At 39.9% G+C, this 18,500-nt stretch overlaps 1 protein-coding gene across 2 annotated transcripts in view; it reads right to left on the bottom strand.

Annotated features, from left to right (window-relative positions):
• pkd1a (polycystic kidney disease 1a) overlaps positions 1-11,165 on the bottom strand; it is a 209,346-nt gene extending 198,181 nt beyond the window's left edge. For both annotated transcript variants that reach the window (XM_078950833.1, NM_001136513.1), the window contains 1 exon segment: positions 10,710-11,165. In XM_078950833.1, the coding sequence (XP_078806959.1) occupies positions 10,710-10,963 (254 nt within the window). In that variant the 5' untranslated portion in view covers positions 10,964-11,165.
• Between the last annotated feature and the right edge of the window lie 7,335 nt (positions 11,166-18,500).

The raw sequence follows: 18,500 nt of genomic DNA on the forward strand, positions 1-18,500 counted from the left end.
CGCAAGCCGGAAATGGTCGGCCTCACACTCAAGGCGGCGGAAGTAGAACTCCTTACTTTCGTGCACGGAGCCTATTCTCTGTCTATGTCATTGATTGTACAGAACTGGACTAAGCGAGGGTGACGTCACACATTGAAAATACCTTACTTCCGGCTCCAGCCAAATGAAGCCAATTCAGTCGCCATTTCTCCACAATATGGATGTTGCTATGTTGAAGTCAGACCACATAAGTAAACAGTAATTGGTCCGAGTCAATCTGATTTAACGTTTCTATAGCAACTACTGCCACCAATCGGGAGTGAGCTTTATTGAAGTCCACACCCTTCACTGAAAGGAGAATCTGCCAATCAAATATTTAAAATGTTTGAGGTGGGGGCCAGCGGGAACCAAAAGCTTTTACCGAGGCATCTGTTTGGCCATTTTCTGACTTGAAAATCATGAAATAGGATTATCAACGACATGTTAAAAAAGGTATCAGAGCAAAAATGTATTCTGACAAATAGCATGATTGAGAAATAGCTGTTTATTTCTCAATAGAGGTCTATGGGATTTTGGCTTCTTGGAGCCAGCAGGTACTTCTTATTTGAAATACCAGGGGGGAGGAGTCACAGTCCAGTTCTCTTACACAGTCAAAGGTCTATGTGGGTTTGTTTTTTGGGGTTTTCAGGCAGCTGCTGCCTGATCCACGCCAAAACAAAGACGCTTGCATGTTCACAGACACCGGTGGAGATGCTCAGAGTCTCTTCCTCATTCCTTACTCTCATGAGCTACTGGAATGTCTGCAGCCAGCTTGTTGCTTGTGTTGCCATGGAAACAAAACACATTCTCCTGCCATGCAGTCAGTACATTTGCTTTTTTTTCTCTACAGTGTAGGTTCTTGGAGGATGAAAATCTCTTGAGAGGGTCCGACTGGGGTTTAGCCCTTCTGTTTGACAGCTGAGGTCTCAAAGTCCTAAAGATCAGAGCCACACCTACCAGCACACTGCATTCACAACACATCACTGTAGGAGGGTTGTCGTAACAACCATACAAACATCAACACACAGGACCACAGCTTTTGGCCGGTGGATGAATCTAAATGAACCCTTCTGTATTGTTGAGGTTCACTTTTGAGGAAGAGAAGATTTATATAGATAATATACATAATACCTAAAAAAGTTGGTCTAAAGTTACATTTATTGATCCAAAGCAGAAAGATGTTCCTGTGATCTGCACACCAAATATCAAAGTACTGAGCTCTCTTGATTCTTCTTCCCAGAATAAACTACAGAACTGCAGATGACTTATTGAAGTGTAGAGGCTTTAGTGTTAGCGACCAGGAGACTCTGGTCAACTCTGCAGAACTTGAAAAACACTCAAAGAGAGCAGCTGACTTCAGTCACAATGAAGTCCTGCTCTGCTGCAGATTAAATTCAAACACCAACACCAACTCTGCCGTCAGACAATACTCTGGACTCTTTATGAAAAAGAGGTAAGAGTCATTTTTTTCTAATCAAACATTCCATTTATTTCATCAGAATAAAAAGAGAGCCTGTCAAAGTTTTTGTCACTTTCCTTTTTTTTACATAACTGAACGCACAAACATAGTCCTATCCCACAGATAGATTTTGCTTCATGGCCAAAGAGAGTTGAACAAAGATTCAAAGTAGGTCCTGTCAACATTTTAAATGTTGACAGGTTTCCACAGAGATAATTTCTATCAATTATCCTCACAATATCTGTCAAGTGCAGCACAAAAGGTACTGTGATAATTATTCCAACCATTCAGTGTTTCTAAATTCAGATTGTTTACATCAGTGACATGCAGCGAAGTTTGTAGCAGCTGACTCTGACTCTTTCAGATCAGATTTACAAACATACAAAGTAAATAAGGGTGGTACAGTGGCACAGAGCTCACAGCAAGAAGGCCTCAGTCCAAGCCCGGGCCTGGGGGGACGTCAAACAGAATTCCCAATGTGTGATAAACCTCTCTGTGTGAAGTTTGCATGTCCTCCCCGTGCATGTGAAAAGAATAATAGATTAGATTTCTATGCTCAAAGCACTTAGAATGTGTCTATTATTCATTCACTCCTCATTCATACCGTACAGTACATCCCCATGCTGCCAGTTTGCACCTATGGTCCCTCTGACCATCACCAGGACATTCATGCACATTCACACACCAATGGAGCCACACTGAATGCAGGCAGGGTGAAGTGGGACACAACGACAGTTGAATGTGGCAGCAGGGATCGACCCGCCAACCTTTTAATCATTGGACGACCTGCTCAACCGCCTGAGCCACTGCCGCATATGTGGGGTTTTTCTCACACATGCTTCATTGGTTACTCTAAATTGCCACTAGGTGTGAATGTGAGTGGGTATGTATGTTAAGATTGTCCTTTTTTATTTTCTTTATTTTACTCCTGACATTGAGTTGGAGGTGTGTTCCAGGTAGAATCAACTTCACAGCTGCAGGGGGCAGTATAGAGAGAATGTGAGTCCTACCCTACCAGGTAGGTAAAGGTAGGAAAGGAAAATGAGGTTACAGTGTCAGGTGAGGGTTTTGTCTGGCAGTAATGGTGAGCTCCTGAGAAACAAACATTTTGATGTTTGGATGACTTTGGTGATGCCATTTTATATTTAAATTCTGATATTTGAGGGAATAGTATTCAACAAGTAAAATAGTTAAATGGCACAATATTTGCTAACAATTAAAATATTAGTATTCTCTTAACATACATTTCTGATATCTGTTTAATTGTGCTCTGTTTATTTCAAGGTCATCCAACTGTCATCTATTCTTGGTGAAAAATAAAAGATGTTAAATGAGTGGAGTTGTCCAGTGTCCTCCGTTATCTCCTGAGCCTGGTCAAGTTAGGCAGGCATTGAAAATGGGAAGAAATAACTCGACAACGTGTGAATTTGGCCCTGCGAAAGACTGGCAACTTGTCCAGGTATTATCCTGCCTTCACCCATGAGTGGCTGGGTTAGGCTCCAGCAGCCCTGTGACACCAAAAGGGACAAAACACGTTTAGAAAATGTTATTAACATAGCTGGTTCATATTGGGCCAAGGAAGAATGTAAAATGTATAGTGGTTCAGTATGGCTACAAAATAACACCAAAGTGAATGCTACAGCTAAGTGGCCCTGTGGAACAGTGTGAGTGACCTGAGACTGGAAGGTGGTGAGTTCAAATCCATGGCTGAACCAAGCCAAAGACTTTGAAAATGGGACCCAATGCCTGCCTACTTGATACTCAGCATTAAGGGGTTGGACTGGGTGGGATTAAACCACCAAATGTTTCCCAAATGCAGTTGTGTTCATGAAGATGTGTTGGTCCATTATTTACTGCTTCACATTTTGTTTACGAGTCCAACTTTGAAATATTTTTAATCATGTTACATCTAATATTTTCGCAATCAGTCAGAGGAAAACATAAAATAAAGGACTCCTTTTTTTTTAGCAACCACCAAAGATCACACATGAGCTCATGACCATCCTCTACATTGAGGTAGAGCTACTACATGCCTCATATTCTATCTTTAGTTTTCAGTGCATCTTTATGTCAGATCTGACACTAAATAATAGACAGACAACCGTGAAATACATTACCTATTAAATGGAAAGTGAGGACATTTAATCTAAATGTCTACAATGTATAAACATGTTTTCATAAAGCATTATATTATAAGTAAATGCTGAGTAAGCTAAAGGGACGCAATCAACCCAGTTGGCACGGTACTGTGCAATCTGCCATGAGGCAGATCTTGGTGCTGCCTAATCCCACAGCCTACAGTGTAATTCAATTTAAAAAAGGGTAAAATACAGAGATTATGAGTATTAACATGATTAAAATCATACATATAAATTGCATTTATTGCACAGATTAGTGGGCAAATATTTATTTTAGTGTTTGTATACATTTCATGATGGCAGGTGAGGATGATGACAGAACATTCTCACCCTGATGCTTCACATTTGATGCAACAAAAGCAAATTTAGCAGAAAAAATATGTGGGATGGAAACTTTTAAATCTCTCCTATTAAAGCAAAACCTCAGCTTTGCATTTTATTGAAAAGTTAAATCAAAAACTGAACCCCATTTTGGTGTACAGGATATTTTTGTGTCCATTATTAGATGGTGAGAAATCTTCTTAAGACATGTTTAGTTCTGCCCAAAAAGAAGAAATTCCTTGGCTCATATATTCATGTCTATCTAGATTTTATTTTTATTCCTGCACATCTGTGTAAATGAAATCAAGGAGACGGACTTGCGTCATAGACCTGTGATCCTGAATACCATTGTACGTTCAAGGCAACGGCTGCTTCTTCTTTGGGGAATACAAATGATAAAAATTAGAAACATTTTGTTTGTTTTGCAGATGCATTAATACCCATATTAATACTACAATCAGTGCCACATCTACTTAGAAGAGATCTGCAGCAGTTTTGAAAGTAACAGATATTTGGTACAGCAAAAACCGCAACATTAAAAAAAGGTTTTAGCTTGTGCCATACCTTACACATGATGAACCACTTACAGACAATAGAATGACCTTTAATGCTGTTTCAAATGGTTTGTAGTTCACGGTTTGTAACCTCGAAGATAGAGATGCACAATACTGTTCCCACAAAAGAGATAATGGGGTGCAGCAGGCAGGGCTGTAGGCTTTCAGCAGGAAATGACTGCAGACATACGTGTTAAAATTGCATCAAGTTGTGTCTCCATTGCAAACATGCAAAATATTGAAATGTTGCCTTAGAGTGCTAACAATAGAATAATAGTGCATGCATGCAAGACATGCACACACACACACACACACACACACACACACGTACACACACCTTTCTTCTTCTACTTAATAGGGGGATGGCAAACCAATTAAAAGAGGCCATACTGCCACCTAGAGTATGGAGGAAACTCCACATTCGGACCCCAAACCAATATTGGCAACGTAAGTAATGGAGAGAAAGAAGTTGGACTAGTGTGACAATTGTGATTTAAAAAGCATCTGTATGGACTGATGAGAAAATGCACGTCGTAAAAAGGATCTAAAACCTCTAATCCATTTAGTTAGTTTCCTCGGTCTCAGATTTAGACAGAAAAATTGACCAAATGCGAAACTTGTGGTGAAGAAACCTGAAACTGGACTGCTGACAGACCCCATTAATCAACACACAAAATAGCTTTGCATTGTTGGTCTAATAATAATCACAATAAACTGTCAGTTTGAAGCTGCCTAAAATTATTAAAATTTTATTGTCGAGTTTTAGACGACTGAATAAATATCACATCAGCACAAACAAAATAGCATAAATGTAACTTCCTGATGAGTAAAAGTTTCAGTGTATTGTAAAAGTGAAGGAACATCTGATCTGTCTGGACAGGAACCTTCACAAGTTTTGGGAAGAGTGGAAACAGAAGAGTTCAATTCATATGAGTTATTGATTTAACACCAACAGAGAAACATGTAACATTCAGTGTCCTTGGAGACAGGCCCTGTGGAGGGTCTGTTTTTAATTACTGTGACACCTAACAAATCTTTCATTTGTTCATCCTGTTTCTGTTGAGATCATCATCAAATACCTACTGACACATAGGAAATCTGCAGGAATGAAACAAAGGTTTTCAGACCCTGAAAATGACCCAAAACCTCAAGACTTCCAAACGCCTTCATTCAAAACTGGTCAATACTTGCTTTTCCTAGGGTCCCTGAACAGAGCAAGCCTCATAAAGTGATGGACTTTGGCTATAAAGTCCGTTTATATCAGGAAAATGAATAATAAAGAACATATGACTGGTGTCCTAAAAGAACACAATGTTCTCACTGCATTGCTGCTCACACACACACCAACATGCACGCAAAAGCTCAAAGACACACACAGACCCACATGCACACGCCTACACACAAGTATGCATGTACATACACACATAGGACGACACACAAACACACACGTGCAAGCACACCCACACAGAAAACTTGCACACAACAAACACATGAAAAGACACATGCACACACATGCACATACTTATACATAAACATATGCACACATCTACAAACAGACGAGGACAAATACAGACATCAGGGTTCTAGAGCATGACCAACATGGTTGCACATGCAACCTAATTTCTCAGTGGTGCACAATTAGCGCAATTCAGGTGTCAAATTAACATCAGCTCCCTCTGTTATGAAATGCATCAAATTCAAAAAGCTTCAAAAAGTGTGATCATAAACCCCACGCTCCTGAAGCCTCCTGAGAAATTGTGTGTGGGCAAGAGCTACTGTCAAAAGTTTTTAAAAGGCCCATATCATGCTTTTCTTAAATCTTTTAAGAGTAAACTATATTGATATATGCTACATGGCATATTCTTGTTTGGGGCATTTTTCTACCTTCTGTGAAAGGCCCAAAGCGCTTCACAGTCCCAGTCCAATTCACACACACATTTACACTCAGCAACCAAACACTGGCACCAACACATAACCCCCAGAGGTAATGTGGGGTTCAGTGTCTTGCCCAAGGGTACTTTGACACATGGGCAAGACACTGAACCCCACATTGCCTCTGGTGGTTCAGTGTCTTACAGCAGGCAGTACGGATATCGATCCAGCAATCTTCCGATCAGGGTTGACCGCCCTACAACTATAAATATGTTAATATATTACCTTTAGCACCCTAAATAACAATTTTCTAATGAAATATTAGTTATTTTCGCAGATAATTTTCCCACTCAGAACTAAGACAATTCGATCTCTGAGGCACCGGCTTTCGCTCCTTGTGGGTGCCGCACATTTCATGATGTCAGCCTTCACAGCATGTCTGCATTTCGCCCATGAAAACAAACATCCAAACACTTGGAAAGATAGACGTGCATATAAAAGGAAAGCCTTTTGCAGATCGCCGCTAGCTCTGTGGAGCCCCTGGGAGGGGCTGTTGCTCAGAGTGCAGGTTTTTAGAGGACAGCTCAGAAATGCGTGAATTGATCAAAATACCGCTTTCGGGTCGTTTATAGTGAGGGATTAATATTGTAATCCACTTAAAAGCTCCAAAAAAGTTGTTTTTGTATGATATAGACTCTTTTAACAGCCTTATTGCTAAATCGTAGAAGACATGGATGATGTTGAGAGAGCCATGTCTGGGTTCGTGAGATCATCTGTACTGTACATTGACTTAACACTGAATTTGGACATCCATCGCATCCGGTGTGAAAATATCATTAAGTTCACACTGGTGCTTTCAGCTGTTCAACATATAAAAACAAAGTTTTCTTTGACTTTGAAAGTCTCCTTGTGCTTCGTCCACAGGCACACATTCAGCCCATGTTGTGCTCTAAACCAGTCAGAGAAAGTGGAAGCCACAACGCCTCCTCTGATTGACTGGGGTCAGATATTTATCTGTGTGCGTTTCCATTTGCAAATGTCAGAGGGAGGTGAGTAGCTCACCTCTTTTCATAGACAGAATAGAGGCTTCAGATTTTGTAGCTTCAGAGATGAGAGCAGATTCAAAGACAGAAGGACACATTTCTGTTTCCGTACAAACAACTATTAAGGGTGTATTCAGACTGGGAAAATCTTTTGGTCCAGACCCAGTCCACTTAATTTGTTCGGAGTCCTGAACCTTGCGTTTGGTCTTTAATCAGACTTCCGTCAAAGGAACATTCCTGTTCTGGACTAAAGCTTGTAAACAAAACCATGTAACTAAAGGTCTCTTCAGGAATTTATATTTCACTCACAAGTATTGAACGTCTGTATCAACATCAGGCTCAATACTTTTTACTCACTTTTTTTTGGTCTGGTGGAGGCATGCTGCTGGGCGGTTACTGGCAAGAAGACAGCTAAGAAGGTACGCTGATAAGTGTTTATGACAAAGAGAGTGTCGGGAAAAGAGTGAGAACCCATGTGTATCACGCTAAAAATTGTTTTGATGATTCTGAATTCATTAAATCCCATGTCAATGAGTTGCTGTCTCATTGTTGTGACTATGGCATTATTTTAAGAGATTCTGGCTACGTTCACACTGCAGGCTGAAACGACCCGATTCCGATTTTTTTTGCCCCTATGCGACCTGTATCTGATCTTTTCATGACAGTCTTAATGACACAGATCCGATATTCTCAAATGTGACCAGGCCACTTGGGTGTGTGTTCCTGCATCCAATACGTATCCAACTTTTGAAATGCGACCACCGTCTGAACGGCCAGGCCACATTTATCCGACCCGTACGCCATTGATGCGCTTCAAACGTCATAATTCTGCATTGAAGTAGGCGGAAACGAGAACATAAACACGATGCTGCTGAGACCAGTCAGTGGAAGGGATACGAGGTCACCGATTTGATTAATATTTGGGGTGTCAGCTCTATTCAGGCCAAAGGCCAGGAGATCACAAAAGTTCGCATTTAATTGGAAATGTGAACAGCCTTGCAAAAAAATCAGATTTTCTCAAAAAAATCGGAATTGAGCATTAAGCCCTGCAGTGTGAACATAGCCTCTCTTAAGCAACTAAAAGGTAGCTTTTAGGATGACATCACAGCATGCTGAGCGCGTGCCGCGTAACGAGACACCGAAAAGGCATATAAGAAGAGTTTTTAGCTGTGTTAAAACAAACAATCTAACTAGGCCTGCACAATATACGGCAAATTTATCGTTATCGCAATATCAAGCTGTGCAATACGTATATCGCAAAAGATAGTGAAAATTGCAATAAAAGGTTACCTTAAATGTGCCAAAACAATCTTATGGCAGCTTGAAATATTTAACGAATCAAAAAAATCCCTTAATCCATTTGACCAATCGGATTGACCCTTTAATGTTGTTGACCAATCAGATGGAGCCCTTTCATGTTAGATGTTCCCCTCCTATGTTGACGAGGGTCATCTGGTGTATAATTCTTAAACCGTTGCAGAGAAATGGAAATAATATTTTTGGTTGTTTCGCTATTTGTTTATATACAGCAAATTATATCGTAATATTAATCACTCATATCGCATATCACAAGTTTTCCTCATATCGTCCAGCCCTAGTTCTAACAAATAAAACAATTGGACCCTTTTTCTGTTTGATAACACGAAAATCGTTGGTTTACATCTGCAGCTTCATACAATTACCAGTATGAAGCCCATTGAGATAACCATGTTGTAATATTGGGTTATATAAATAAAACTGAATTGAATTGAATTGCTACCTTTCCACTCTGTTTACATCGGCTGCAGTGGCCGTTTTGGTTCAGTTGCTCCGCTCCGGGAACGGATTGTATTCAGAATGGAGGAATCTCAGAGCGAACCGAAGCTCAGTCCGACTGGAACTAACCGAGACCACCTGAACATGCTTTTACTCTGGTTCGTAACTTCTTTTATTTTTCCAGAAATGGGTTCAGGTGAGAAAGACACAGAGCTTTTAAAGACCAACTCCAATGAAAATGGTGTTTTGAAAATGTTCTTGTAGCATTTTTCTGATGATGGAGGACATATATAAAGAAAACTATGCTCAAAATACATTTCTTTAATCAAATTGTTGTGAATCGGGAGCTAGATGAAAAGAAATTTAAAAAAGTTCTCTTTTGTGATGTCACAAATGCGCTGGCCAGGGCACAGGCTCTCTGCTCAGCTTGGTGCATCATCTTGCAGACAAATAGATCTGTGTATGTCTTCATTTCCTTGTCCAAGGTGCCATCTGGCTCAGAACTGTACTGTTGGATAGCTCAGATATTACTCGCCATTTTCGTTGCACCACTAATGTTCCCTTGGGGTTGTGAGGGGAGCTAGTTGGAGAGGGTTTAAACAAAGGGTGGATTGGAAATGAGCGCAGACTTACTCCACACACAACTCAGAAGTGAATTTCAGATAAACTCTTGCAACTCTGCAGAAACTCTGTCCTAGAAAATGACAAAGGTTCTTTTAATTTAGTCTCAAAATGGCATAATCATAATTAAAAGACCATTGGGAACACATTTACAATAGATCAAAAGATGATTGGAGTGGGACTTCAATAATCAATCAACAGTGCAGGAATATTCCATTTGGTGACGTTTCTGTTGTCAAAGAATCTAAAAAATGAGAAAAGAACAAGCAGCTGAGAAGTTTAAGGATTTGCAGAATGGACTTTAGGATGGAACGAACGCTGGATTTTCCTTTTTGTTTTGCTGCAATAAAAATTCACAACTGTTTGTTCTAATCCGAATTTAAGTGCAGAGAACGAGTGAAGAAAATGGGAAAAGAGAAAAAAGACACATGGAGACTTTAAAAATAAGAAAAATCATTGTGAGGCTGATGATTGAACCAAAATCCAACTTTCTGCTGATCATTCAGTAAACTAAATGGAAGCTTTTGGGGGCTGGGGGTGTCATCCTAAAATGACCTCTAGTGTTTTGACCAGTTTTCTTGCTTTGATACAGTACAGCCCATAATACACGTTTGCTTTAAAGACTGAGGGTAGATAATGAGTGACAATAGTGCGTTTGTGACTGGTTCTAATACATTTGGAGCTAAAACAATGATCAAATAATCATCTAAGGCAAGTTTCCTCCTGCCATAAATGTCCCTCCCTGTCACAGCAGCACCAGATGACAAAACAAAGGTGTCAAACTGCACTGGTAAATGCAGCGTTGTTGAAAATGTGGGGCCACTTTAGTTAAGAAGGTAGTCTAGACCTCTGATCAGCCAGATAAGTGATAAAAATGATAAATGTGTGAACGTTCCGCGCACGCTCTCGCGCACAGCGCAGTACTCACAGTACACTGACGGACCGCGGGAGCTCCGCCGCCGCAGGGGCCCTCTCCAGGCCCAAATTGGAGCAGTTAACAGTGCAGAGCTGCGGGGTCCCCGAGCAGCTGCAGTTCACGGGACAGGGGCCGCAAATGCCGCCACGGTCCGCGCGCGCCCCGGAGCCGCACGCTCGCAGACAGCAAAGCGCCACGAGCAGCCCGGAGAGGGCGCAGGCGCCATGTTTCCGTTTGGATAAAGTTTGTCCATTTCCAGCAGGCATCGCTCAGTCACACCTCATCGCCTCCGCGCGATCCTTGGAAGGGACAAACGCGCACAAAAAAGGCCAAGACGCGCGCGGCCCCTTCACCGCGTTCATGTGAGGAGATCAGCGCAATCTGCCTTTCAACAGCCGAACGCAGAAAAATAAGTTTTCCTGGACAAAATCCGCCCCCCTCCTCTGAAAATCTAACGGGACTCCAGAGTCTCCCAATAGGAGGAGGAAAGTTTGAAGAACTTCCTCTCTCCTCCTCCTTCCTCATCCCGCAGTACCCAGACCCGCCGCTGCTGTGAAAGTGTCTGCTCATAACGGACCCCCCTCCCGCCAGAAGTTTGACAGCTGCAGAAAACCACCGATAAACAGCTCGAAATTGAAGCTGATCTATTGTCCTTAAATGAAGCAAATGTACTGCTGTGCTTTGAACTGCAGGCAGCAAGCTTGAAAGATCATCCAGACGTTCACACGGTCTGTGACAGGTGACAGGCTGTGATTTTCGATCTTTCACTGTTAAAATGAACTTACCATTAGGATTACACTGTAGATTTCTTATTGAATGGACAAAAACCAGCAAGGAATAAAATACTTATTTCTTCCACTTTAATCACATTTCATTTTTAAATAAACTTGCATTCAAATAAGTAAGTCCATAGGATCAGTGTTTACAAACAAAGCATCCCTTAAATTTTTTTTACAGTGTTCCTGCTGGTTGGAAGTTGTTGAAAATAAAACAGAAAACTACGTTTAAATCGGTTTTCTTTTGTCTTTGCTTTGACTTTAACATAAAAAAGTGTTTCTATTTTTTCCATTAAAGTTCCAGTGGTTGGTTAAACCTGTGCAAGTAATTGGGGTGTTTGGTCACAGCATAAAAGCTTCAAATTTCCAAATCAAAAAGAACACCTCTATTTTACGATGAGTATTATTTCCTTTTTCTATATTAAATCATTTTGCCTTTATCTGCATGAAATGGGTGGAGGCTTTTCTTTGCAAAGTGCAACAACCTTTATTTCAATTGCTGGCCTCCTGTCAGGAGCAAAGGTATTGCTTCCAACAATTTGGCTTCTACAACAGAAGTGAAGTGTTTGGAGCTATTCAGGAGGAAAGTTCTCTCGTCCTCTGTATTCGAATGGACACTCTGTCAAAAAGATTTCCAAAAAGCAAATTTGCCAGAGCAGGCAGGTGGGACCCGTCCTGATGAGAGACTGACAGATTACATTGCATGAAAGACTAAAATACAAAAGATGAACAGTTGCACTTGCCTTTTTTCTCCTTTGTTTGATGGTCAAAGTCATAAAAAACAGTTCTGTGGGTTTTCTGACATTTTTTTCATGACTGTCAAAACATAAGCCGTCAGACACATATCCAAAATCTGTGAAAGATCTCTACACTATGTTTAACACAAATGTCCCAAAGATACTCTGACTCTGGAATGTGGTTGAAAGATCTGGTGAAGCTCTGGGAGAACTCAAAGGATCAGAATTGTCTCTGCACAGCAAGTTCTTTCTAATGCTTACTGGTGCTGTTTTTTTTTTTTTTGGAAAGGGTCAGACCTCTGAGCAAAAAACAGGGAACAGTCTGAAGGCATTTTTTTCTGTTTTGGTTTGGTTTCTTGCTGTCAGCTCCTGCAGAACCTTAAAAGAAATCCAAACTTAGTAGAGCAGTAAGCAGCAGCAGTCAGCCTCATCTGACCGCACGTCACAGTCTAGGGCAGGGGTGGGCAATTCTTTTGGCTCCCGGGCCACATAGGGTTCTAAAATGCAATGGAAGGGCTGTGGAGCAGCGGTAGGGCAGTCAACCCATGATTGTAAGATTGCAGGTTCAATTCCCGCCTTGCATGCTCGTGAGTTGAAGTGTCCTTGGGCAAGACACTGAACCCCACCTTGCCTCTGGTGGTAGGCGGGTGCCTGTGTTTGGCAGTGGAGTGGCCACCTGTGTGTGAATGGGTGACTGAAAAGTGCTTTGTCCTTGTAGAAAAGCGCTATATAAGTATATGCCATTTACCAGTTTTCCTCAGGGGGATCCTCTACATTCTCAGTGAACAGGGTCATTGCATGGGATCTCCTGTGTTGGAATGCTTGCTTTGGTGGTGGTCCTTTAGCAATGCAGTAGTATTAAACAGGATCATTTCCTCACTTCAACATCAAGTTAGAATCATATTCGATTTTATAGGTCATGTCATCTAGAGTATACAGATGTGTTCAGCACACATTTAATTTTGACCCTCAGTATCTATTTCTGGTAATTTTCCAACTTCAAATTCTGGTGCTTTTTTATTTTAAATTATTTATTTATGTTTTCATTTTTACAGTACAAAACAGTACAATAAACATTATTATTTGAGTTTGCATAGAAGTTCTTAATACACAAATATTGAAAGGTATTTTTTTTTTTACAAAATATAAGAACATTGAACTATAGGGAGTGACCAATAATTATCCATTTGTTTGTATTTTTGAAATATGTGACCTATTTAAATTAGCATATTGGACCCACTTTTTCCAGCATAACATAAACCAGTTTTCGCTGTTGTTCAAATGTGCCGTTAATTCTTCCATTTTATATATTTCTAATGTTAATTCCCACTATATTGTTAAAGTTGGTACATAATGGGAAAGCCAATTTTTAGTCAAGCACTTTTTGCTTGCAATCAACAGGGCTCCCAGCAAGTATTTATCTTGTTTAGACCATTCCTGTGGCATACATCCAAAATAAACAGTTTTAATTTCAAAAGGAAATGTACGTTTGAAAATCCTTTGTAGTGTTTTATGAACATCAGTCAAGTATGGTTTGATGAGGGGGCAGTCCCACATGATGTGCTCTTTGGTTTCCACATTTTCTCCAACATAACGGAGGATTTCCATCATAATGAGTCTTCTAAAGTGTTGTGATAAAGAATCTGATCAGACTTTTCCATCCATATTCTCTCCATCTTTGTGAGGCAGTACAATTCCATTGTTGTTTCCATATTGATGTCCATTCGTCCGGTGTTATGTTCACTCCGGCCTCTTTCTCCCATAATGTCTTCACATATTCAGTCGAGTGAGGATTCTTGCTTGTCAAAAATGCATACAGAGCAGAGATATGTTTTCTAATAACATCACCTTTATATGCCTTTATAAATATGTCAACCAGATCTCCTTTAGTTCAAACATTCACGCCAATCTTTGTGTTTATGTAATGCCTTATTTGTAGGTATCTATAGAAGTCCTGCTTTTCAAAACTGTATTTTTCTTTCAACGTTTCAAAACTGATTACCTTGCCATCCTTAATCAAGCTTCCAAATATTGATAGCCCTTTGGTGGACCAATATTTAAAACGTGAATCCAATTTGTTTTGGGTAAAATTAGAATCGTAGGCATACCATTTGAATATTGAGAGGTCGTTTTCCAGTCTTAAATCTTTAACTACATTTTTCCATATAGAGAGTGTACACTTAACCCACGGATTACAAATATTGTCAATATATTTTTGGATATTTGAGTCCACCAGAACTGCTTGTATGGGAGTAGTGATCAAATTTTCCTCCATGTCTTTCCATTTGCCGTTATAGTTCACATCACACCAGTTAATCACCGTTTTCATTTGAGCATCTCGACAATAATCCTTTAAGGAAGGCAGGCCCCTCCCTCCTTCATTTTTATGTAATTGTAGCGTTTTAAGGCACTCTGAGAACTCTGGGTCTTTCACCTCCCCATATGAAACGTGATATGATTTAATCCCATTCATGAAATTGGTTTTGAGGGATATTTATAGGTAGTGTCTGGAAAAGATAGAGTAATCTCGGTAAAATATTCATTTTGATGGATTCAATTCTTAAATATAAAGAGAGAAAGGGAATCAAGTTCCAACGATTTACATCCTCCACTATCTTCTTATGTGATGGGATGTAATTTTCTTCATATAATTTATTCAGGTTTTTGGGTATGTTTACACCTAAATATTTTATTGATTTTGTCTGCCATCTCATTGGGTATTGCGCCACCAAAATGGCTGGTTGGCCGTAGTTGTAAGCAAGTATTCGAGTTTTATCCATATTAATTTTATACCCAGATAAGTTTCCAAAATGTTTGCACAGGTTCATCAGTTCAGGTAAAGATTTTGTAGGTTGTTTTAAATATATTAATATATCATCTGCGTAACATGCCAGTTTGTGTTCCTTTCCTTGAATAATTATTCCTTTAATGTCCTTGTTTTGTCTAATTGATTGTGCCAGTGGCTCTAAATATAAGGCAAATAAAAGTGGAGACCAGGCACAACCTTGTTTATTTCCTCTCTGGATTGTAAAGCTGTTCGAGAGGTAACCATTAACTTTAACTCTTGCCGTGGGATTGGCATACAGGGCCTTCACTGTTTCAATAATTATGTCATGAAACCTAAATTTAGTCAATACTCCATACAGAAAGTCCCAATTTACTGAATCAAATGCTTTTTCCGCGTCTATACTCATGAGCATAGCTTTATTTTTAGATATTTGTATCTGCTCTCTTTTATGCAGGGTTCTGCGTATATTATCTTTTGTATGCCGGTTTCTTATGAACCCAGTCTGGTCGTTGCTTATCAGACTGGGTAAGAATTCCTCCATTCGCCTGGCCATAATTGAGCTTAACAGTCTGTAGTCTATATTAAGGACGGAGATTGGTCTATATGAGCCACACTCGGATTTATCTTTACCTTCTTTGGGAATGGCAGAAATAATGGCTTCTATCCAACTTGGTGGTATTTGGGATTTCTTTAACACCCAGTTGAATGTCTGAAGCATTATAGGGATCAACTCATCTTTAAATTCCTTGTACCACTCTGCGGTAAAGCCATCAGAGCCCGGTGACCTATTGGTTTTCAAACGGCTTATGGCTTTCCTAAGTTCCATTTCTGTGACCTCTGCTGTCATTTTCTCATTTTGCTCTTCGTTCAGACTTGGTAGGTTTATAGAATTAAGAAAATGATCAATCTCGTCCTCCGTCCCACCAGGTACTTTGGAGTATAAGTTTTCATAAAATGCTTCAAACACCCCATGCATCTCACTTAAATTGGTCATGACGTTTCCGGTTTCTGGATTTTTGATTTTGCTTACAGTGCTGTCAACATTTTCTTTTTCAGTTGCCATGCTAAAATTTTCATTGATTTAGATCCACCTTCATAGTATTTCTGTTTCAGATACATTAATTTTTTCTTTATCTCTTGTGTACTCAGATTATTTCTTTCATTTCTAACTTCTTTTAATTGTTGCAGCGTGCTTGTTAAAGGGTTCTTTTTATGTTCACTTTCTAGTTGTGTTAACTTCTTTTGTAATTCTTCGGCCTATCTATTACGCATTTTCTTCCTATGGGAGGCGATTGAGATAATTTTCCCTCTTATGACAGCCTTTAATGTGTCCCATAGAATTGGAAATGACACTTCTCCATTATCATTTATTTTAAGAATATCGCTCATTTATTTTGTTATTTCTTTTTTAATATTTGTGTCTTTAAGCAGGAGTGAATTTAATTTCCAAGAGAATAGTTTTGGACATGTGTTTGGATGAATAGTTAGATATAATGGTGCATGGTCGCTTATATCTATTGATCCCATTTCACATCTTTGGATTGTATCCTTATCTTTGCCAAAAGTTAGGAAATAATCTATTCTGGTATAAATTGAGTGTGGAGCCGAGTAATGAGAGCAGTCTCTCCTTGTAGGGAAAAGTTCTCTCCATATATCTATCAAACCCACCTCCTCCATGAGTGCAGAGACTTTTTTACATAAAGTATTTGGCTCTTGTTTTCTCCCACTAGAACTATCCAAGTCCGGCCTTAGTCTGATGTTTAGGTCCCCACCACAAATCAACAAACCTTGGGTTTCTGTTACCATTATGTTAATAATTTTTTTAAAGAAACTCAAGTCGGTTCCTGGTGGTGCATATACATTCATGAATATAATTAAGTTACCATTCCCCGGACCAAAACAAACCTACCTTCTTTGTCCTTCATCTCAAAAGACTTTTGGAGACTAAAATTGCCACGCCTCGCCTACGGCCAGATTTGTATGAGGAGAAAAACATATTTGTGAAGCCCATTTTCTTTAATTTTTCATGTTCCTCATCATTTAGGTGAGTTTCTTGTAAATACACCACTTGTGCTTGTTCTTCTTCATCTGAGTTAGCACCCTGCTACATTTAATAGGATTTGTGAGTCCATTGACATTAAAAGAAATAACTTTAATACCCTTCGTCACTCTGGAAAAAAATTGCACATTTCAAACTATAGAAATCTTATTGACTGGTCAAATCCCTTAATGAACAAGAACAAAGAACAGGAATAACAACAAAAATAGAAAAGTAAAGAACGTGATTCCAAGGTTGGGGTCGTTCCTGTTAGACCCTGACACGGATGTTGTTCAAGTCCTACCAACAGGGGAAAACCCTTCCTCCTGGGATAAGGGCCCCTGATTATGTTTTTAATACTCGTTTCTCCGTTGTCTCTCTTCTTGCATACATTCAACTGTTAGGGGGAAAAGTACTCACAGACTTTAACAGGAGGACTGTTCGTCCTCACTGATCCTCTGCAGAAGCAGGGGAACGCCTCCTAAAAACTCGAAGCTTCTTGCGGATGATTTCCTCTCGGTGCTCCTCTGTGTCTCGCTGCTGCTGCTGTGTTCCCATCATCTCCCAGGCTGTTTGGGACATCTGCTCAAATTCTGGTGCTTTAATCAGTGTTATCAAATGTTGTCTGTGAAAATGATCATAAAAATAAATTCTTTGAGGGCTAAAATGTAATTTTCAAGTAGTTCCACAAAAAGCTTAATGACCTGTTGGAAAAGTCTTCCTTATTTTCCTTTAGTGTAAATGAGTCTCTCCCACTTAATGGAGAAAAATGTCCTCTTTCTGTTCTGTTTCTACAGAACACAGCTACAGCTACAAAGCAGCTGTCAGCTCACGTCTGCCCCCTGCTGGCGGTGCTAGCCTCACGGCAGCCTTTTCCTTGCATTCAAAGCAGCGCTATGACGGCACTTCACTGTTAAAATTGAGTTCTGCAGTCAGACATGAGGCAAAGTGCTCCGGAGCCTCACCCGGAGTTTCCACTCCGTCTGTGATTGTGCAACACTCAAATTCGGCGATTTTAACCTCAGAAACTGTGGAAAACATGTTGAGCCAACTTAAAATATATCTTTAACACAGATCAGTGGAAAATAATATTTACTTAATGCCGGTTTTTCTATTTTATCACAATAACAAGTGAGGCCGAGCCTCACTTGCCTCATCTGACTGCACGTCACTGTGTTGGGCAGGGCTGGGCAATTATTTTGGCTCGCGGGCCACATAGGGTTCTAAAATGCGATGGAAGGGCCGGACCAGGAGCAGATGCGTGGAGTAAGAAAAAGAAATATTATGCAATCCGGATGAAAACATTTGGATTAAAAATTATATTTTAAAACAGAGCATTTTTGAGTTTTTAGGTTAAAACTTTTGTTCTCATTTTAGAGCCAATAGCACCTCGTGGAAACTTAGAGAAAAACTGCGTTCATGTGGTGTTTGAATGAAACAAACACCACATGAATGTAAGAATGA

Source organism: Oryzias latipes, chromosome 1 (genome assembly GCF_053564925.1).
Source record: "Oryzias latipes strain Hd-rR chromosome 1, Olatipes_Hd-rR_3.1".
Taxonomy (NCBI): Eukaryota; Metazoa; Chordata; class Actinopteri; order Beloniformes; family Adrianichthyidae; genus Oryzias; species Oryzias latipes.